This window comes from Cricetulus griseus, chromosome 4 (genome assembly GCF_003668045.3).
Source record: "Cricetulus griseus strain 17A/GY chromosome 4, alternate assembly CriGri-PICRH-1.0, whole genome shotgun sequence".
In the NCBI taxonomy this organism is placed as follows: Eukaryota; Metazoa; Chordata; class Mammalia; order Rodentia; family Cricetidae; genus Cricetulus; species Cricetulus griseus.
In genome coordinates, this window is record NC_048597.1 from 160,366,924 (window position 1) to 160,390,328 (window position 23,405).

Consider the following 23,405-nt stretch of genomic DNA (forward strand, 5'->3'; position numbering starts at 1 on the left):
TATCTGTCATATATGTATCATCTATCTTCTATCATCTACCTTTATATCATCTATAGATATATATTTATTTATCTTCTGTCAATCATAATCTATCTACTTATCTTGTATGTATGTATGCATGCATCTATCTATCTATCTATCTATCTATCTATCTATCTATCTATCTGAGACAGAGTTGAACTCAAGGTCCTTCAGTCTTTGCTCCCTGCATCTTAAGTTTAAATACAGTTACCAAAGTTCTTTCAAGGAAAATACCATGAAGTCTCAAAGGAAGCGAAGCTCCTGGGGTTTATTCAAGGCCTGAAGATGCAAAATGATGAGGTGTTTGATTCTGAACAAGCAGCTATAGGGGAGGGTCCTGGTGATCAAAGAGAGGAGGGTGGGAGGCAGAATAACATGATAAGGGCAGAAATTCCCCATAGGATTAGGATCAAGAAAACTGTGACAGGATTTCAGGAACAGAGGAAGGGCTACTCAGAAAGCCCCAGCTCCTCTTCTCAGAAAGGAGTCAGTGTGATTTTGGTTGTCCCCAGGACAATTGTTCTAGGGAGATTATAGTCTAGATCTTGTCTCTATTTGGAGATATATTAAGGAGATGTGTTTGCAGGCTGGATTGACAACTCCTGGTCTTGTGATATCTGATTTGGTTGTTGTGGTAGTTTGAATGAAAATGGTCCCTATATGCTCACAGGGAGTGACATTATTGGGAAGTGTGGCCTTGTTGCAATAGATGTGGTCTTATTAGAGGAAGAGCATCACTTGCGGTGGACTTTGGGTTTTAGAAGCCCAAGCCAAGCCCAGTGTCACTCTCTCTTCCTTCTGCCTGCCTATCCAGATGTAGAATTCTCAGCTACCCCTTCAACACTATGTCTACCTGTGTTCTGCCATGCTTTCCCACCATGATGACAATGGACTGAAGAACCTGTAAACAAGCTCCAGGTAAATTTTTTCTATGTAAGAGTTGCCATGGTCATGGTGTCTCTTCACATCAGTAAACCTTAACTAAAACAGTTGTTGACTTTGGAACCATTGTGGCAGGGATGCAGATACTCTAGAAAGATATGTGTACCTGTCCTTTGTACTATGGACTACTGTAACAAAACCCCTAAGGAACCAGAATTCCCCCAGGAATCTCACTCTGGCAGAAGGAAAGTCTGAAGCCTCTGTGCCAGTGCCAGAGCAGACCAGCTGGGAGCTTGTTTCTAGAAAAGAGATCTCACACAGTTATGACACTTGACAGACACTTGCAGGGGAGCCTGAACTAGACAAGGATGATGGTGGGAACACACCTTGACCAGGACCAATTAGTCAAGCGTACTTCTCGCCCTCTATTTAGATCTAACCCTTACATCAGAACTCCAAAAATGGGCTTGGGAGTGAGGAGTGGCTTGATGGCTTCTTGGTTCCTTTCTCCCATTGTGGCCATATGGAATAAATCTATGCATTGTCCTAATCCCTTTGTCTCTATGGTTGGTCTGCTGAGGTCAGATGGCCCAGGTTGGCTCTTTTGAGGGCCAGGGTCCAGGCTTTAATCCTAACTGCTCCAGTAACAACTTGACTGGACTAAGAGATGCTTATAAATTTGGTCAGGCGTATTTCTAGATGTGTCTTTGACAGGGGTTCGGGAGATGATTGGGATGAGGGTGTGTGAACTGAGTCAGGAGAGCCTACTGAATGTGGGTAACACCATCCAACAGGCTGGGTCAAAGCAGAAAGGGAAAGCCTAAGATCCCATTCTTTTTGTTTTCTGGTTTTTTTTTTCATGCAAAATATTCTGATTATGGTTTCCCTTTCCCCAAACTCATTCCAGATTTTCCTCACCTCTCCACCCACCTAAATCCATTCCCTTTCACTCTCATTAGAAAACAGACAACAACAAGAAAGGACAAAACAAACAGGAAAAATAAAAGGCCAAAGAAAAGGCACAAGAAACAAACACATAGATTCAGAGACACACATTTGCTCACACAGAAATTCCATAAAAAGAAAAAAAAAGCTCAGACAAAGCTTTGAGACAAAAACAAGCATAAAAAACTCCAAAATTACCATTGACTGAGTTCATTTTGTGTTGCCATCTACTGCTGGGCATGGGGACTGCCCTTAGGTATGGTTTGTATATCCAGCGAGAGATTCCACTGGAGAAAACTAATTCTTCCTTTGTGAGTGGTTGTCATTAGAGATAACTTCTGGGTTGAGGGGGGTGGCTTGTGTTCACTTCCCTTCTCTCAGAAGGGAAGGATCACTCTTGATCCTTCTTGAACAAGCTCAGCTTTTGCTGTGGCTGTCACTCATAGACATTAGACCCTTTGTTCTTCAGCTTTTGAACACTGAGTTGGGCTAGAGAGGTCTTCCACACCAGCTTGGGGCTACATCATTGGTTCCTCTTCCCCTGTTTCTTGGCCAGAGCAGCTACTGGCTTCCCTGACTCTGTAGTCTGCAGACATCCATGGTGAGACATTCCAGCCTCTGCTTATGTAAGGCAATCTAATCAATCCTCTTTTATAATTATATACATTTCATTAGCTCTGTTCCTGTGGAGAACCATGACTAATACAGACACCAAGTTTAAATTGCTTTCATCCTAAAGTGTGACTGATTCCCATTAACTCCAAATCTTGACGTTTCAGTCAAGCCTACAGCTCAAGTATGTTATAGCCCGTGGATTTCAGGAGACCATAGGACCAGGATGAGTCTGCTCATGGATTGTGTGATGCAGAAAAGGACCAGGTCATGACTGAAGTGTGCTGACTTCCCAACCAAAATGAGGGGCAATCTCTGATCTGGGGGTCACCGGGAAAAATACAAGCCACACCTCAAGCCAACTCCCTGAAAATTGAGTGAAATGAAGGGTTGTGTGAATCATGAGGGGAGGGGTAGGGCCAATTTCACCTGGGGGAGAGAGGGATTCTTCTGAGACAAAGTCTCAGGCTAGCCTCAAATTCCTTATGGAGCCAAAGGTAACTTTGAACTTTTGTTTCCACCACCTGAGTGCTGGGATTACAGGTTCGAGCCACCACACTAGATTTTATGTGGTGCTGTGGATTGCAGCCAGGACTTAGTGTATACTAGGAAATCACGGAGCAACAGCCCCATCTGCTTTACTTCTCAAATTCTATTGCAACAAGCATAGTTTTTAATTTATAAAATTGTAGAGCACTGGGCCTTGTGGGTACATGATTCAACTTCTCATTATGCAGTGGAAACCAGGGCTTTCAAAGGTGGAGCCCTTTGCCTTGACCCCAGCCTCAACTTTTCAGCAATTAAACAGAAGGTTTCAGCTTTTCATTTTCCAACTCTTGACTCACATTAGGAAGACATATTAGATATATTGATTCAGCAATGGCAAAGGTCATATTCAACTGCCGAGCTTGCCCACACTTAGCAAGTTGCAGAGGGTGGGACAAGTTACGGGGACAGAAACTCGGCACTGAGCAGGATAAGAGGCAATTAGCTAACAGCTTGATCCAGAACCATCTGTCTTCCTCCCCATTGCTCTGCATTGCTTACATGCCTGCTCCTAGAGAGTATACATCACTTGGTTAGGAGCAACTTACCTGTTATTTTATTACATATCCAAAGGCTTTCTTTTTCCTCAGAGGGAGAGATAGTAATTTAACAAGGGGGGAAACTATTACCCGGTTTTCAACGCTTCAGTCAGAACAAAGGCAATATTAACACAATGATCTGTGGAGGGTCTGCAATCCAGCCCCAAATCTTCCTCTTACTTCATCAGACACTGTTTAAAATTTAAATTAAAATTAAAATCTGGAGCCTAGTCATTTGGTCAGCAACCAATGCCACCAAAAGACTTCTTGATTCTTTTTCTTGCTAGTAAAAGATTTGCAAAAGCACAAAAACCTCTTGTCCCTTTAATAAACAGGAAGTAGAGGGTAGTGGCAAGTTAATCCAATATTTAACACTTCTCATGCTAAACTGGCCCAGGGTCTCAGTATGAGTTATTAAAATTTGTATTTTGTGTATAGGCCCAAAAGGAAAATTTTAAAGTGTGTAAAAGTAATCATTCGCATCTCTTTTCTTTTTCTTTTTTTTCCGTTAGAGAAAAATGTGCTGAGCTCTCTTCCCTTTCTCTTAGCAACTTCATAAGTAGGGTGTCCAAAGGAAATGGGTTTCTTGTTTCAAAAGGTTTAATTTCTATTTAAATTCCTTTAGGCATGAATGGTCCCAGGCTGGGAAAAGCTTCAGGAAGAGCCGTGTGCGCCCTCTGCTGGCCACACAGAGGTCAAGCAATGTGCTTCCACTCGATGAGCAGAACTGGCCTGTAAGGACCAAAGTTGAGATTATTACTTCCATTGGAAAATACAAAGCAAGAGGCTCCAGTGATGCCATTCACAGTAGTGTTTCTCTTTGCTATAATATTTAAAAATGCATTGTATAAGCTGACCACTGTTTATAACAAAGCTGAGGGGCACCCGGGCTATCCAGAAGAGGCACAGCTTGTAAGAAAAGCCTGGAGTGGTTTGTTGGATAGACTCTGTCAAAAAAAGGCTGGTGACTCCTGAGGATCAGAAGATCTATTTGTTATAGTATGCTGTCCTAGTTTCGTTCTGTTGTTGTAAAAACCACTCTGATTAAAAGCAACTTGGTAGGGGAAGAAAACTTATTTGGCTTACATTTCCAAGTCACAGTCCATCACTGATGGAACTCTGTGCAAGAAGCTGAAGGAAAAATCATGGGGGAATACTGCTCACTGGCTTGATTGCTACTTTACGCTCACCCGTCTTTCTTATACCATCCAGGACTACCTTAGGTGCTTAGGGAATGGTATTGCCCACAGTGGGCTGAGCCCTCCTACATCATCAACCAACAATCAAGACAATCCCCCCGAAGACATGCACAGGACATCTTGATCTAAGCAATCCCTCAATGGAGGCTTTCCACTCAGATGACTTTAGGCTGTGAAAAGTTGACATTAAAGCCAACTAGGACATATACTTTCTAGGTGCTGTGAGACTCCATGACCTCTGCCCTTCTCCAGGAATTAAGGCCCATGGAGCCAGAGACAAGATTTAGAATCTATTGAGAGTGTGCTAAATATATTACATGTCTTAAATATTGCTCTAAAGAAGGTTGGACTCCAAGTATCCACGGTGCAGACTTGAACAAAAAGACAAAACAGGTTTCGAAGACCATGCTTAACTCTGTTCATTAAGAAAATCTAATGAATGTAGCAATTCATGTCTCAACAGCTGTTCTAGAAGGAGTTGATTATACTGAGGATTTCTAATATAGCATAGCAAGCTATACAATGGCTTTATGAGCATCTCATTTGATTTCAATCCAGTCCTGAGAGATGCCTATTGCTTCTGTTTTCGAGAAAGGTCTCCAGCTGATGAAAGCGGTGGGGCACTCTAATGAAGACCACATTTTCTGTTCCCAGTCCCCAGCATTCCCCCTCCATACGATTTACTAGTTGCCTCACATCTTTGAGTTGGCCAAGAGGCAGTCATAGCCTTCAAAGCAGAACCTGGTAAGTCATATCATGAACATCTCCTGATGACAACTAGATGACAGAAATTACCAAGGCTGGGCTGCATGACACTAAACGAGCTAACCACCTCTTCAATAGCTTTCTTTTTCCCTGGTCTTCCCCATGGCACTATGCGTAGCCATGGAGCCTCCTACATCATACAAATTTGCTCAGGGTGAAACTGTCCAACACTTCCTTCAGAAAGTCCGATAGCAAAATCTGAGTGGGGTCAGCGGTCAAAGACATTTACAAGTTGGGACCAGAATGACCCCTGAGTCTGTTTGCTCATGACTTGGTGGGTCTGTTTGATTTCAGAAAAGGCAAACAAAAAAGCCAGAAGACAAATGTTTGCTTAGATCTGGGTTTCACTGAAAGAACAAACCGGTAAAGAGGGGATCTGCTACTGGTCATTTCAGGCAGCAGCACACACTGTCCCCAGGCTTTCTTTTCCCTTCTTCCTTGCCAAACATACCGTCAATCAGCCTGCAAGACCCAGAACGGGTCCTATGGTTTTAGCACCCTCCCTTCAAGTCCACAGTGCTGCTAATACTCCATCTGAGCCCGTCTTTCACTCATGGTGTTATATTTGTGCATCAATTTCTCCAAGTAGCAAAGCATTCTTTAGGAGGAAGAAGCTACAGATCCTTTCTCTGCCTGAAAGAAAAAAAAGTGTGGGTACTCATAACCCAATCTCAGAAGCCCAGATGACAGGCAAGTTGTTTTTCCAATGTTTTGGATCACAGTCAGTAAGAAATATGTGCTATATCATACTCCAGCATCAAATGCATCATTAAGTTTCGATGATTGGCTTTAATTGTTAACTTGACACAACCTAGAATCATCTAGAATGAGAGTCTACGTTGGCTTGGCCTGTGGGGATGTCTTTGGGGACATGGTATTATTAAATCAAGGGATGTGGGAAGACCCAGCCCACTGTGGGAAACACCACTGCCTAGGCAGGGAAGAGTGGTGAGACTGGGCCAAGGACAAGAAAGCAATTGATCATGTGTGCATCCCTGTCTCTCTGCTCTTGACTGTGGATGTGATGTGATTAGCTGCTCGAAGTTCCTTTCCTTCCCCACAATGGTGGGCTGTAACCTGGATTGTAAGTTGAAGTAAACTCCTTTCTCCCATAATTTGCTTTTTGTCAGTGTTTTATCACAGCAACAGAAATGAAATTAAAATAGCAGTAACGATCGTGTAATAAATATCTTCCAGATAGATACATAGCCACAAAGCTATCTCTGGGTAAAAGAAGCCTACAGTGCCAACTTAGCTGTGCCTAAATGCAGGCCAGCTAAGATAGATATGATCTGCAAAACAAAACTTTGTAAAATATTGTTGCATGCTACTCTATTTTCAGGGATTTGTTTCTGCCCAGTTTTGTTCTCTGTCATTTTTATAATGTGCATTGTGGTGCCTTGTTGGATTTTTATGATACTCCAGTGAGTATTGTAACTTTCACTGTGAAAATATTGGTGTGGTGAACATTTTATCTGGCATTCCCCTGCCCCGACTAGTTCCCTCATTTTCTGTTTGTTTTTATGGAATGCATTCAAATGGGAGGTGGGGTTGATTGAGGGAGACAGCAATAAAGAGAGAGAAAGAGTAAGGACAGAGTGAGAAGAAATAGTATCCCACCTGTCCCCGGTCCTGACCCGTGTGTAGGGTTTGAGCTCCCTTACAAGTAGGACTGAATATCACAAGATAATCAAAGTGAACACAGAGATTCATTAAATTTGAACCACAAATAGGGCTGCTTCTGATCCCAGATCAAAGGTCTATAAATCACGGTCCTTGGTCCAAACCTACCCACCCACCTGTTTTAGTAAAAGAAGTTGCATTTTCGTTTACATGTCATCTATGGTTCATTCCAATACGGGATTGAATAACTATGATCAAAACTATATGATCAAGGCCAGGAACATCAGAGACTGCCTTAAATCCCAGCTCTTGGGAGACAGAGACAGGTGGATCTCTGTGAGTTCAAGGCCAGCCTGGTCTACAAGAGCTAGTTCCAGGACAGCCAGAACTACATAGTGAGACACTGTCTAACTCACACTCACCCACTTACTCCTCAATCAATCAATCAATCAATCAATCAATCAATCAATCAGTCAATCAGTAAGAAAAGATTGTATGACCCACAAAGCTAAAAAGTATTTGCTATCTGGCTCTTGGCCAACCCTGGTATAGGCAGACTGTGTTCTCTGCCTCTCGGGCAGGAAGCCATCATGTCTCTTACACACAGGCAGGGGAGTAGCTTTCTCCATTTGCCACCCCACCCCCAGCTTCAGGCACTGTCAGACAGGACAGTGGGAGCAGAAGATGCTGAGCTGCAAGACTGGGTGGGAATTGAAGAGAGCACTGCCTGGCAGCATCTGGGAGCACTTGTCATGTCACTGTGTTTGCAAAGATGAGGGCTCTTGAGCTAGCTGACACTGGGGCTTCATTTCCATTCCCAGGGCCTGGCAGAGGGAAGAGAATGCTAAATACATGTTTGCTGGATAGCTCTTGAATCAGAAAGGAACTGGCGGCGTGTGGTGTGGAAACTGTTTTCTTGTAGGTGCTCTTGACAGCCACAGCAGAGGAGAGCCCTGAGTAGGACCCCTCTTCTACGTGGGGTTGGAAACATCTCAGCTGCTTGGGCAACTCATAGCAAAGATGGGAATATGATGATTGTAATGATAATGATGATCACGATCCTTAACATTTATTAGATGCTCACTGGGTACCAAGCATCCCTCTGGATTCTTTCTAGCTTATAATCCATTTTCATTATCTTAACAAGCAGTTCTATTTCAACCTCATTTTGCAGATGAGGAAACCGAGGCACATAGAGATTAGATATAATCTGAAAACAAGATGAGCTTTAGAAAAGAAAAGAATTGGATCACTGGGATGAATCGAAAGAAATACAGGCCAGCTGTCCCCTGGTCCCTGAAGTCAGACTAGTGCCAGTGTCGGAGAAGTCTATTAGAGACTTGCTGAGCCCAGAGCAGATTCATCAGCATCAGAGGCTGGGGTAAGCCAGTTTCTCCAGAAAGAAGGCAAGAGAAGGATACAGCATCTTCCTGGGAGGTTAACGGTGAATAGCTGATGTCTCCGTAGGCAGGTGTGGGCTTGATTCACGTATGGTTAACAGGTGTGGCTGTAACTGCATGCTTGAGGTGGTGAGGCTTCTTTTGTGAGTACAGGTAGAGGAGACCAGATGTCTCAGTTACTCTCCTGGCATTAATACATGTATGGAACACAGAGGAATGGTCCATGAGCTCATCCTTGACTGCCCACCCCACCCTGAACCATGGAGCCCACCAGTCAGCTTCTACACGACACAATGAGCACTGCTGTCAGAGCCACAATCTGAAATGAACCAGCAAGCCTTTAATTGGGATCACAGTATATCATTCAGCTCCACCTGCCTTGCGCCCCACTAGGGAGAACAGTCCTTCATTGTTGGCTGAGGCAGAAGAGTAATTCTGAGAAATCACCTCAAACTGCTCAATGGTGTAGCCAGCCTCTTCCACGGCGTCTCGAACAGCCTCCCATTCTAGGGGAAGACTGGAAAACCTCTGCTCTCCGATCATGTAGTAGCTACTCTTAAGGGCATCCACCATCACCAGGAAGCCCCCTGGCTTGAGCAGGCTGCCCAGGTTCCTGAGGGCAGTGCAGTAGGTGGGAAGGTCAGGGCAGGCAGCGTCCAGGCACAGGGTGCTGAGCAGGCAGTCAGCAGGAGGCAGAGAGACCGCACCCAGAGGTTGGCTCTGCGTCACATCACACTTCAGCACCTGTTTGATTGCCCGCCTCAACTTCTCCTCCTTCTCAGGTCCCTTGGTTCTGAAAAACAGACATGGACCAGCATCACTCCCTGTTCTAGATATGGGGATCCCAGATCTTTTTGGTCAGGGCCGAGGATGTACGTCAGTGTGGTCCACACTGTGGTCCTTAAATTCATCCTAATTTGGCGTCGGAATGTTAGGTCTCGAGTCACTTCCTTTCTCCTGACTGCAGATAGCTGTCTATTTCCTAACATCATTTTCTTGGTGACCCCATCAAGACACCTGTCTCTTTTTGCCAAATCAATGGAATTTCAATTCATTGATGGAGATGAGAAAGCAGGAGTAAGAGATGAGGTCATGTATGGTCCTATAGTTTACACCTGGAATGTCCCTCAAAGGCAACAGTGTTAAAGGCTTGTCACCAGGTCATTTCTATTGAGAGATAGTGGAGCCATTAGAAGGCAGAGCCTAGTGAGACGTTTCTGTGGACATGCTTCAAAGGGGGAATGAAGGGTCCTGGTGTCTTCTCTCTTCTGGTGAGTGGCTTTTCTCCATCACATGTTCCTACCATGGTCCTCCAACATAGACTTATAGGCAACATGAAACTGAGCCAAAATGCATCTTTATCTTTGCAAACCAATGGTCTCAGTTATTTTTTTCTATTTTGTATTTGAATTTGAAACAAGCTTGTTTTACATATCAATCCCTTCCCTCTCCTCCCCTGCCCCCCACTAGCCCCCTATTCCATCTCCTTTCTGCTTCCCAGGGAAGGTGAGGCCTTCCATGGGGATCTTCAAGTCTGTCATATCATTTGGAGCAGTGCCTAGGCCCTCCCCCACCTGTCTAGACTGAGAGAGTATCACTCTATGTGGAATTGACTCCCAAAAGTCCATTCATATACTAGGGATAAATACTGATCCACTACCAGAGACCCCATAGATAGCTGGGCCTCCTCACTGACTCCCACGTTCAGGGGGTCTGGAACAGTCCTATGCTGGTTTCCCAGCTATCTGTATTGGGCCCATGAGCTCTCCCTTGTTCAGGTCAGCTGTTTCTGTGGGTTTCACCAGCCTGGTCTTGACCTCTTTGCTCATCACTCCTCTCTCTCTGTAACTGGATTCCAGGAGTTCAGTTCAGTGTTTAGCTGTGGGTGTCTGCTTCTGCTTCTATCAGCTATTGGATGAATGAAGGCAGTAGGATGGCATATAAGGTAGTCATCAATTTCATTATCAGGGGAGGGCATTTAAGGTAGCCTCTCCACTATTGCTTAGGTTGTTAGTTGGTGTCATCCTTGTAGAGCTCTGAACATTTCCCTAGTGCCAGATTTCTCTCTAAACCTATAATGGCTCCCTCTATTATGGTATCTCTTATCTTGCTCTCCTCTATTCGTCCCCCGACTCAACCTTCCTGCTCTCTCATATCCTCCTCTCTCCTCTTCTCCCTTTCTCTTTCTCCTAGCTTCCTCTCCCCTCCCCCTATGCTTCCAATTTGCTCAGGAGCTCTTGTCCCTTTCCCTTCTCCAGGGTGGTCTCAGTTATTAGCTATAGAAATGGAAAGCAGACTGATATTCGAGGTCCATTTTGAGTCTGTTGGGGAGAAAAGAAGGAAGAAAGCAACAAAGTAAATAAACAAGTAGAGCACACCAGAGAAACTGGAGAGGGGAACCAGCAAAGGAAAAACTGGCAGAAAGCCTGGGGGGGGGAGGGTGGATATAAGTGAGTGAAGTACCCAGGCCACTGAGCTCCTGTAGGAGACACCATCACTAGTGCAGAACCCTTTGAGGAAATTGGTTGGCAAAGCACCTGGGCAATTCACAGTTGTAATTGCAGGGAACTGAGCTGTCTGACACAGACTCCAGGAGATGAGATGGCCATTCCAGGGCAAAGCTTGATGGAGACAGTAGAGGGTAGTCCAGCATCAGCCAAGAAGGAAGTGCTTGAGTTGGGACAAGTTCTGTTCATGAGGAACAGTCAGTGGTTTGAAGAAAACTTTAAGTTGCCTCACGGCAGAATGATTTGAGGTGGGGGAAGTTGCCTGTGGCACATTCAGTTAGTTACCAGTGTCCTTTGAGTTTGCTGTAACTTTTCATTTGAGAGGCTTAATTATGTTTGGGCAGAGGAAAAAACCTAGGTTTCACCAGCCACCAGAGAAACATGCCCAAACCATAAGACTATACTCCACATCTACTAGGAGGGCTAGCATGAAAAAGACAGGTTGGCAAGGAACCTGCCTGCCTGTACTGCAGGTGAGAATTTAAAATAGTCCAACTGCTTTAGATAAATAGTCTAAAATTTTCTCAAAAAGTTAAACATAAAATTTCTTCATGGCCCCAAATTCCATTCATGGCTGTCTTAAGTTAGGGTTTCTTTTGCTGTGAAGAGACACCATGACCACAGCAACTCTTACAAGGGAAAACATATAATGGGGGGGGGCTTACAGTTTCAGAGGTTCAGTCCATTATCATCATGGTGGGACATGGTGGCATGCAGGCAGACATGGTGCTGGAGAAGGAGCTGAGAGTCCTACCTCTTGCAGGTAACAGGAAGTGAACTGTTGAGGCACTGGGCCTCAAAGCTTGCCTCCATAATGACACACTTCCTCCAGCAAGGCCATGCCTGCTCCAACAAAGCCATACCTATCTCATAGTGCCACATCCTATGGGCTTATGGGGGCCAATTACATTCCATCTACCACAGTGGGAATATACCTAAGAGAAACAAAACATATATCCACACAACAACTCGTATATGTGTGTCCTTAAATGACCCAAGACAATCTAAATAGCCAACAGCGGATGAGTCTGTAACTCTACTGTGGGAGATACACACCTGAGAAAGCTAATTGCCAACAATGGCTTCTGATGTGTGCTATTGTAATGTGGGTGGATCCAGGAGACATTATACTAAGTATAGAAGTCAGAAACCAAAGGTTACATGTTACACAGTTCCACTTATATGCAATGTCCAGAAGACTCTAGAGACTGAAAGTAGGGCAGAGGTTGCCAGAAGCTGAGGGATTTGGCAAGGGTGAGAATTTCCTTGGGGAATTACAAAAATCTTCTAAAATTGTTTGACTCGAGATTACACAACTCTGCAGATACACTGAAAACCACTGGGTTCTACTTTAAATGTATCTACTGGTGGTATGGTTCCAGCTCAATAAGCTGTCCTGTCTAAAAAAGGGGCAAGAGGTTTTGTGACATACACCTGTTTACTCCTAACTCTCACAGCGTGAAGTGAAACAGGAGGAGTATCTGTCCAGAGTGGGTGATATGTGACTCCAGGCCAGCCTGGGTTATGTAGCAAGACTGTGGAGAAGAAACGGGAGGAGAAGACAGTGAGAAATACACAGAAAGGGGTAGCAAATGTTATCAGGAAATTTCCAGAGCCACTGCACTGGTATCTACATAGGATATGAGAAACGGAGGCTGGAGAAATGGCTCAGTGGTTAAGATACCCACTGCTCTTGCAGAGGACCTTAGTGTCAGGTCCAAAGGAAACTCCATTTCCCCAAACTCCAAAAGGCAGTCAGTCCTATGAGCTCAAGCTGGACTATAGGAGCATTTCTGGCAGTTAGATAAAAGCCAGCATTCCTCGGGAACTTGTGAAAACTGGTTCCCATCTACCTAAAGGAATCATTTTCCTTATCTCTGGCTACCTGTGGTGTCTATTAGCATATCAAAGCTCACGCTGGCCCCCAGGCTCCCTCAGCACCAGTTTCGGAGTCCATGCTAGCACCCTAGCCCTTCTCACCTCCCCCTCTCCTCTAAATTCCCTCAGGCTCATAGGCTCCCCGCCCCCAGCAACTCGTTCTCCCTATAACCCTGCTATTCTACCTATGTTTGCTCTCTTCCTCCCCCTCCTTTTCTCTCTCTCTTTCTCTACTCTGTTCCTGCTGCTTTCACTTTTCTCTCTTCTCTGTTATTCTCCCCTCTTTTGAAGATAGCCCTGGCCATGTCCAGTCTGCTGGCTATGTTCAGTGTACTTCTTTCTCTCTCTACTCTAGAGTCTTCCTGATGCCTCTGACTGTTTTCTCTTTCAAATATATATATATATATATATATATATATATATATATTAAAAACCTCTTCAACCATACCATGGAGTAGTCATGTCATCAGTTTATATACTGAATTTAGGTCCCAGCAGCCACACCAGGTAGCTCACAACTCCCTGTAACTCCAGCTCAAAGGGATCTGAACCCATGGTCACACACCCACATGGAGACACATATATATAATTTAGGACAATAAACATAAATCTTTTAAAAAAATTACCCTTGATTGGGTCTATCTGGTCCTAATAATGGGGTAAAGAAGGTCCTATGGCAACCACTTTGTCTTGAGTTGCATTTTTCCAATTTAAAATTTTCCTATGCTGAAATCTCCTGTGCGGGGTTCTTTTTGCATTCCTGGGCAAAGTAGAACAATTGTCATTCTAAAAGTAGGGATGCCACCCAGCCGTGCTAGAATACAGATAATTTGACAGAGCATGTTAAGAAGAAAAACTGATCAATAGATGTCTGTGAAAACCAGAATTGAATAGGTAAAGAAAGTAGATCAGAAAAAAAAAAAAAAATTGGAACTACCTGTCTACACATGTACATAATAAGTGTATGGAAGAGGCTAAGAAAATAGAACATGGTGATTTGGGGGTGGGGTTTAAAATGCCACTCTAGGTCGGGGACATGGTGACAATGTGTATTTAAATGATTACATCAGAAGCATAGTGGACCTTTGTGCCCTGTTGTGTTTTAAGCTATTTTAAAGACACAAATTACCACAGAACTAGCACTTGCCAGTCAGACGATGATGGAAATTGTTCCCAAACTGTGAAGCCCACTGTGAAATCTCGAAAGCTCACAGGAAATGTGCCAATTTGAGAAGGGGAATTTGTTAGGCTCTCCCATTGCCGCCGGTACCTGCTTGTCCTTGGCTGCATAGCAAACATTGGTGAACTCAGTTGCCAAGGCAGCTGTGTAAAGATTACCCCTCAGGGCTCCTTGAGAACTGTGGGTAACACCCACGGGGAAATGGACTCTCCTGGAGACCCAGGCAATTACCACTCAGCCTCAGTTTAGCTCAAGGAGAAGGTGACAAACACATACAGGAGCAGCACGGAACCTGGTTTACAGAAAGCTAACTGCAGGCTGGCCATTGCTCTCCTTGTAAAGATCGACTCTTTCAAATAGAGGCTGCCATTTCCCCTGTGTATATGCTAGCTACACAAGCCGAAGGGACGTGGCAGAGAAGGAAAGAAAAGGTAAGGATTCCTGGCCGGAACCCTTTGTGAGACTGTCTTCCCATACCCAGTAATTATCTTGAGATTCTGCCTCCTTGGAGAGGCAAGGCAGCTGGCAAGTCAGAATCTCCACAGGAGCCCTTTCCACTACACTGCCCTGCCTCAAGCTCCATCCCAATAGCCTCCAGCAAACCCTCCTGACAAAGGCATCAAAACAGCTCAAGGACATAAAGGTTGAAGAAGCCTGGTGTGCTGAGTGGCACTTGCCCTTACTCTCAGCATTCAGAGGTGGAGGCAGAAGGATCAGGAGTTCAAGGTCATTCTTAAGTACAGAAGGATTCTGAGGCCAACTGTGACACACTAGACCCTGTTTCTAAACAACAACACAAAGAAAAATAATAGAAAAAAAAAAAAAAAACAACAAAACTTGAGTATCAACCTAGAAACTGTGAGAGGCAGGAAGAATTGTCCGTAACCCTTCGGCACAATCCACACTTGAATCAGGTAGAAAATGCAGGTAGGGAGTGGAGGCTGGAAGGCAGGATGCATCCACTCATTTATTTTACACTTCTATTTGAACCTCTGTTATGTGCTGGGGACTGGGGACTCAGAGGTACTGGGGACTCAGGAATGAACAAAGAGAAACAGTTCCTGTCTTCCTGGAGACTACAGAAGGGAAGAGAGAAAAACAGTTAATCTAAGGATCACTCGCCAAAATGGAAGTGAAAATGGTTAACTCCAAGGAGGAAAGGAGCATGGGATGTTGGGATTCTGGCTTGATCTAGTTACAGTGGAAAGAACTACCTCCAAAAGGAGCCATGCAAGCAGAGATGTGGGGGAGGCATACATCATTATTGACCAGGCTGAAGAGAGGAGCAACAGAAGGAAGATGGCCTAGCATGAGAAGACAGCCCATATAAAACCACCTGGTAGAGTACAGTCCCTGGGGCTGGAATGTCAGGCCAATGAAATGCTGGGTGCCAGACAAAACAAGGCTTTGTGGATAAAATTCAAAAGTTTACCTTTTGGGCCAGGTGTGATGGTACAAGCCTTTGATCCCAGCACTCAGCAGGGAGAGGCAGGCAGATCTCTGTGAGTCTGAGGCCAGCCTGGTCTACATAGTGAGTTTTAGGCTGTCAGGGCTACACAATGAGACCTATCTCCAAAACTGGGATTTTTGCTTTCTCTCCTAGGAAGTCTAAATGGTGCTATGGAAAGGTGTGTGATCATAAAACCCTGGAAGCAGAAACAAGATCACAAGTTGGAGGCTAGCCTGAGCTACCAAGTAAGACCTTGCTTCAAAACAGGAGGGATGGTTCTGATCAGAAGAAGTTTGTCTTGGAATGATCACTGGGACTGTAGAGAACTGAGTGAAAGGACAATAGTGGAGATGGGGGGCTATGTCAACCAGAATGGTAGCTTGGACAAAGAAGATGTTAGCTTGGATAAAGATGCAGATAACTATGTCAAGAAGAAAACCGAGTAAAAGAAAATGCAGGAAGAAAAAATGGACAGAAGCTGGAGCTGGGTTAGACGTGGCCCATGACAGAAAGGAAGATGACAAGGTTTATTTACTCCCAGGCTTTGGGGGTCGTTCAAGTAATTGTCTGATAATGTCATTCAAGGAGCCAGGAATATTATCTATGGAGGGTACCAGGGGTCATCACTTTATTTTGTGTACACTGAGTTTCAGGCCCTTTGAGACTTACAAATGGTGATGTTTATTTGCTTTTTTGTTTTTTGTTTGTTTGTTTGTTTTATAAGACAGGGTTTCTCTTTGTAGCTTTGGAAGGAACCTGTCCTGGAACTCACTTTGTAGACCAGCCTGGCCTCAAACTCACAGAGATTCGCCTGCCTCTGTCTCCCAAGTGCTGGGATTAAAGGTGTGTGCCACCAACACACAGCTCAGAGATGTTTATTATTGAATGGAAATGGCTAATTGAAGGTTTCTCAACCAATCTCATTCATCTTTTCAGAGATATAATGCTTGTGAGAGATAGGAGAGTTCTTACCTGAGAGACATTTCCATAAAAAGTATCAGTCACCAAATAGTCATCATGACCATCAAGATCCCAAGGTTCCAAGGAGTTGTATTAGGAAGCTTTTGTGAGTTTGAAAATCCAGAGATACTTGCCGCAAAGACAGAACATGGGATTGAAGAATAAATTTGACTCAACTGTGTATATTTTGGATAGACTAACTTTAGCTGTGAGTTTGGTGTTTGTTTTATTTTGTTTTGTGACAGTCTTGCCTTTTGGCTGTTTTGGTTATGTAATATAAAAATAGTTACAGTGAACTCACAAATAAAGCATCAGATCACTAGATTAATTAATATATTAATGAAAACAAACAAGAGCCATGTAGCCCTGGCTAGGCTAGAATTCACTCTGTAGTTCAGGGGGGCCTTGAATTTAAAGGTCCTGCCAATGTCTTTGCCTCCTGAGTGCTGGGTTAAGCACCATGCCCAGCCCTTACCAACCTCTGTGTGGGGAGCTCTGGCTTCAGAGAACAGCTACATTTCCAGTGTTCAGCTCTTTTCTGGCAGGTTCATGAGGGGCCATTGCTCTCTAGATGAGTTCCCGAAGTCTCTGTCCCCATAAACCCCCCACTGGCTGTATAGATGGGGAAAAAGAACTTGACAGCACACTCCCACTCATCTCCCTTCTTCTGTGTATCCTGGTGAGTCTGTGGTAATCTTGGCTCTAGACCCAGCTCTCCTCCCACCGTCATGGTTACCTCAGCATATCTCATGGAAGTAGGAATTCAATCCCTGTGCACAGTCAGTGAGACTGGACAGTCTCCATCTCGTCTTCTTAAAAAACAAAACATGTATGAGTGTTTTGCTTCCTGTGTGTCTGTGCACCAACAGCATGTGTGCCTAAGTGCCTTCAGAGGCCAGAAGAGGGAGTCAGATCCCCTGGAACTGGAGTTACAGAGTTATCAGCTGTCTTGTGGGTGCTGGGAATTGAACCTGGATTCTCTGGAAGAGAGGTTAGTGCTCTTCACTGAGCCACCTCTCCAGCCCAAGTCTATATCCCTAACATGCTACTATGTGATATAAGTTGCTAATCTGGGGATCCCAAGTCTAAGCAATGTATTGTTCAAGGGACCAAAGGCTAATTCATGTTCTTTCTTTCTTTCTTTCTTTCTTTCTTTCTTTCTTTCTTTCTTTCTTTCTTTCTGTGTGTGTGTGTGTGTGTGTGTGTGTGTGTGTGTGTGTGTGTGTGTGTGTGTGTGTGTGGTGGTGGTGGTGCTACCCTTAGAATCCAGAGGAGGGATCCCCTAAAAGTAGCGTTACAGGCAGCTCCGAGCTATCAAAATGTGGATGCTTGGAACTGAACTTAGGGCCCCTGCAACAGCAGCAAGTTCTCCTAAAGCTCTCAATGACCAGGCCAGCTCCTATTTCTAGAATTTCTTAAGGAAAGAGTTTATTTCCCTTGCTCATAATAGACCTAGGGTAGTTGCAGTAATGTCTCATGGTTTGAGACAAGGGTTTGGTACTGATGTCTTAAAACTTTCAAACAATCATTAAATGAGTGATTTTTAAATGTCTGAGTTGCACTCCCAAAGCAGCTAGCTTCTATTGTCCTCGGGAGCCATCAGCACAAGAAATATCTTCAGATAAAGAAGAAATTATCTTGGGGGAAATGGACTGTAGGTTGATAGAGGTACTCGGAGATGTGAGAGAGACAGAAGCCGAATGGGATCACTATTGTTCTCAAAATAGTTGAAGCTGCTGGATCTGGCGTGAGGATAAGGAAGGTGTGGAGGCACTTCCTGATAAAAGTACAGTTTCTCATCCAGGCTAAGTGATGGGGATGGGGTGAGTGTCTTAAGAGGCAATTGTTCTGAGCTGATGATTCTGCAGGGAGATAAGTGATTGTTTTAGTATCCTGCTAGACTGAAGGGCTCATTTTGAATGAGATGTGGGCTGTGATGTCTGGGGAAAGTAGGACTGAAGCTTCCAGAGCTTTCTGGTCACATGCTTTGGATTTCAGAAAGATGTGTTGTCTCACAATGGCAGAAAACTTGTGTTTAACAAACTTTCTTTGAAATTCTATCAACCCTGGTAAATTCCTTATTTACTTATTAAGTTTTGATAGTGTACAAACCCTCACAGCAAGTTATTCCAATTCTGTCCTGGGGAACCATGTACTTCCTATAAGAAAGAGCAGCAAGACTCACTTTCATTTTTACGAATGTATCTTCACTTATACTGAATGTGTAAGAGGGTTCTAAGTTAAACCAGCATTTGAAAACAGCCTCTCAATTTGTTACTAAATGCTATAATTGTTAACATGCTCTTGAAGGACCTAAATGACCTGACATTTATCTGCCTTCCTTGAGAGGAGCTATAAAACATTGGGGCTTCTTCTGTCTCATTCACTCTCTGGCCTAAGAGCTAGTATCATGGGGTGCATCCCAGTTGTTCAACTAGGTTTGTTGGATGGATGGATGGATGGTGGATGGATGGATGGATGCTAGTTCCTTTAACCATGCACCAAGGAGTACTAATCTTTCAGAACCCTCACCTGAATATCTATGCCCAAATAGTGGATTATTTGAAACAGAAATAAAGAAGTCAATCCTGTTACAATAGCTACAATAAATAAATAAATGACCTCGAAATAAAATTAACTAAAATAAACCAACGATCTCTACAATGACAGCATCAATGTAGAAGAACAGTGCAGACACCAAGAAAATGGAAAGATCTGTCTGCAGATTAGAACAACCAAGATCATGAACATGTCCATACAACCCAGAGCAATTTGTGAAGCCAATGTCATCCCTATTAAAATACTAGTGACAGGGTGAAGAACCTCCTTCTGTGTATATGTTTGTCTTACTGGTTTATGAATAAAGCACTGTTGGCCAATAAGAAAGCAAGATGGGTGGGTCTAGGAGTTGAGGAGGATTCTGGGAAATGTAGTAGAGGGAGAGTTGCCATGTACTCTCCAGGAGCTGAAGACACATTCCACCAGCATCCTCGATAAGTCTTTATAAATATATAGATCAATGATTATGGTTGATAATTAAGACTGAGCTAGCAGATAAGAAATCCTAGTCATTGGCCAGCAGCATTGTACCTAATATAAGACTCCGTGTGTTATTTTGGACAACCACTTGGCAATGGGGCTCAGGTGGTTGGCAGAAAGATTTATTGTTACAATACACTACCTCACTTCAACAATAACAACAACAGAGCTATAGTCACCAAAACAGCACAGTATTGCCACAAAAAAGAGACAAAAAAGGCCACCCCCCCAAAAGAGATTGAAGAATAAAGTATCAAACTAGAAAGCCCAGGGCTAAGCCCATGCATCTGCAGCCAGCTGGTTTTCAATAAAGATGATAAGAAGACATGCTGGAGAAAGGATAACTTTTTAAATAAATGGGAGGGATATGAACTCAGGTCCTTGTGTTTCCATGACAAACTCTTTACCCACTGATCATCTCCCAGCTCCCTTTAGGCTCTAATTTTATGGATGGTGAGTAATGAATTCTTCTCACATAATTGCTGCATATTGCTTCTGTTGGTTAAAAAACCTGGTCAGTGTTTCACTGTTTCTGGTCATGTCAGCATTAGGCACACACAGAGCCACCAACTTTGGTTGGAGGACTGACGATAAAATAGTACTCAGGTGGGGTGGATGGCACCTAATCTATTCCCCTGAGCCCTCATTCTCCATTTGGAGTTCCCTTTGGTCTCTGTCTTTGAGTTTCTTCTGAGGTTTTCAACTGAATTTTAGTGATATTTCCTGGGCTACTAGAAACAGGTCCCTTCAGAAAGCTGAAGAGCAGATCCCCATCACCCTACCTGTTCCCTTCAAGATCACACACATAGGTGACTACTGGAGACCAGTCAAAGGCCCCCGGCTCCTTCTTCAGCCACTTCTGCAGCTCCCAAAGGTTCTGGTCTGTGTAGTCACTGACAATGATCTCCTTGAAGGACTCACAGGCAGACAGAAGCTGATAGATGGTGGGACCAGAGCCAATGTCAATCAGGAGGTCTCCCTTCACACCACCTGGAACAGAAGAGGCAGAGATCAGGCATCATAAAAGGATCGGCTGAGCTGGAGTTGCACTGTTTTTACTGGGATTGTGCCATAAGTGTCCCCAACTAGACAGCCATACCACTCACCATTCTCCATTAACATCATTTGGTAAGATATCATTCTACTTTCTATCCCTGCCTCACTCATGCCCAGTCCTGAATGGAGGCATATTTTCCTGGGCTATTTTGATGTCTGCAGGTGGGCAATATCTACATTGGTATACAGACCACTGATCCCAAAAGATGATGACAACGACAATGAGAAATCTTTTAAGGAGTGCTGTAGGAGATACCTTAGACACTCCTACTTGGGGCTGGAGACAAGTATGCCTGGCCACGCCGCTTGGCCAGGGTGGTCAGGGTGACATGAGGAAGGTTTAAGAGTGAGGAACACGCTTGTGGGGGTCCCTCTCCTACTTACCTTGCTTATTGCCGGCTGGGTAGACTGTTTTGGTGAGTAGGATCCTCCTAAATAAATAACCTTATGTCTCTAGACCTGACTCCATATTGCTATTTCATGATAGAGTACGTTGATAGAAAGTTCATTTTTTGTTGTTGTTTAACAATTGAATATAGGAACTGGAGAGATGTCCCAGCATACTCCACACTGATGAGGGCTGGCACCCATGTGACAAGCCAAGCATCTCACAAATGCCTGTAACCCCTTCTCTGATAGGAGCAGAGAGGAGAGGCTCTCTGGGACTTACTGACTTCCAGCCTAGCCAAAACACAGCCCTAGGCTTAGGAAGAGACCCTGCTTCAAAGAGATAGAAGGAGAGAGTGGTGGAAGACGACACCTGATGCCCTCTTCTGTCCCCATGCATGCACAGGCATGCAACATGGGCACATACACTTACACAGACACCAATAAATAAAAAAAAAGTTAAAACATTGAGATTAGTTATGATCAAAGCACCTAGTGCTTAATATTTGAGAAGGTCTTTTACCACATGGGAAAATATTCCTTTCAATTAAGATTAGAATCAAACTTTCAATTTATTTACTTTTTTGAGACAGAGTCTCACTCTGTAGCCTAGGGCTTCCAGAAAAGGTGCTATGTACTCCAGGCTGACCTCAGACTCGTGGAAATCCTCCTGTCTCTTGAGTCCTGTGCCCCAACACCCAGCTCTCCTCTCCTAGACTCTCTGAGGTGTCCCATGAGATTGAATGGCTCCTTTAAGCCACCTGGAAAGTCACTGTAGATGCAAGGTCAGCACTCAAGCCCTCTGGCTTCATTTTTCAAGACCATATAAATCACAGTGGATATAAAAGATCTTTATAAACTATAAGATAGCTAAGCCAACATTAACTTTTATTCTCGTTAAACAAATGAGTGATGCCAAGAGACTGTCCAGGAGCGATGGCTAGACACAAGTCCAGTCATCCCCTCAGACTCAGTGTGACTCATATTTAGATGGACAAACTTACCAAGGCAGAATATCTTAAAAAGATTTTCCAGCAGATGCCTGAGGATTTCGTTTTCTGCACAGTGTCTGGACCCAAAGCTGTAATATTTTTCCAAGTAATCCCGGGGATTAAAATGACTTAGATAAGTGTCCTTGGAGGTAAAGCCGGATTCCATCATGTCTCAGCTCTGTGCCACCGGCCCACTGCTCTCCTGCCCCCTCCTCTGGAAGTCAGGGAGTCACTCTGGGAAGTTGGCTTTTGGAATCTTGAGCTGTCAATCTTCCTTCAGCTTGGCCCGGCCCTTACAGGCTGGTGTTTGTTAAACACCAACAGTAAAATAGACCGAAGACTCTTCCAGGAAGTGATGAAATTACTGGAGACAGGAGCTTAGGAGAAGAGGAGTGGCAGAGGGAAGGTCACACGTGGCATGCCACCCTCTGCCCAATGGTGAAGGTCAGCTGCAAAGGCTGCAGATGGGAGAAATGGTCCAGCTCACCGTGGAGATTGCTTAACTCCTGGAAGAAGCCCTAAATGTAGAGGAATTGGTCATCTCCAAACAATCCAGTCAGTCTTCCTGTTCTTGCAAGGATTCTTCCCAGAAAAAATAAAGTCATAATGAATGGTTCCAGTTTAAACATATGAAAGAAAGAAAAGAGGATGCCGAGGGGAGAAAATGTGCTCATGGCTAAGGAATGTTGGCTAAAGAGAAAAGTCACAGATGAAGTCTGGAAAGATTAATTTTTAAAACATGGACAGTGTGTTCTTGGATACAGCATGGCTGATGCAATCATGAGCTCACTGTAGTTATGGTTACCTGCACAAGGTCAAGCCAACAAGATCAGGCAAAACTCCAGCAGGCAGCACTAACTGGATTCAGTGAGGTCGTGAACATGGGAGGGGAATGTGTAAGAGGTGGTAAGAAGCAGTTGAGGATGGGTATGTATAATCAAGGTACATTGTAAGGATGTATGAAATTATCAACGAGAAAAGATATTCTTAAAATGTTTGAACGTCAAATCAATCAAAAATGGTTAAGGGCTAAAAATTTAACTCAGGTGGTAAAGTGTTTGCCTGTCATGTGTGAGTCCTGAGGCTTGATTCCCCAGCACTGCCTAAATCTGGCATGATGTGCAAGCCTGTAATTCCTGCACTTAGGGAAAGCGTCAGGAGTTTAGGTTCGTCCTTGGCTTCATAGCAAGTTCAAGGCCAGCCCAGTGCATCTATGACTTCCTCTCACCCTTGCTACTGCTCAGCCTCCCCAAGCCTCGCTGCTGCTTCCAAGAATTCAGATCTCAACAGTTGTTTCAAAGCAAGCCTGAAACCTCAATTTCCTTAAAGAATTCCTTCTGTTTCCATTCCTGGGTTCACATTACCAATTAGAATTCACCCTTTCTAGACCTTGATTTTTGTACTAGCATCTATTTGCTCCTGGC

At 44.1% G+C, this 23,405-nt stretch overlaps 1 protein-coding gene across 1 annotated transcript; it reads right to left on the reverse strand.

The window, feature by feature from the left end:
• Positions 1-6,145: 6,145 nt before the first annotated feature.
• Nnmt (nicotinamide N-methyltransferase) lies at positions 6,146-22,670 on the reverse strand. Its single transcript, XM_027412090.2, has 3 exons — positions 21,994-22,670; positions 20,329-20,536; positions 6,146-9,325 (listed from the first exon to the last, which is right to left on the reverse strand). The coding sequence occupies exons 1-3, from the start codon at positions 22,148-22,150 to the stop codon at positions 8,893-8,895; spliced, it is 798 nt and encodes a 265-aa protein (XP_027267891.1). The 5' UTR covers positions 22,151-22,670; the 3' UTR covers positions 6,146-8,892.
• Between the last annotated feature and the right edge of the window lie 735 nt (positions 22,671-23,405).

What these genes read in the sequence shown, in the direction of transcription:
- Nnmt (XM_027412090.2), bottom strand. Translation starts at nt 22,150, where the DNA reads ATGATGGAATCCGGCTTTACCTCCAAGGACACTTATCTAAGTCATTTT. An exon ending in TTTTAAGATATTCTGCCTTG is followed by an intron (nt 20,537 to 21,993) that starts GTAAGTTTGTCC and finishes CTTCTGTTCCAG; the next exon opens with GTGGTGTGAAGGGAGACCTC. An exon ending in TGTGATCTTGAAGGGAACAG is followed by an intron (nt 9,326 to 20,328) that starts GTAGGGTGATGG and finishes TCTGTTTTTCAG; the next exon opens with AACCAAGGGACCTGAGAAGG.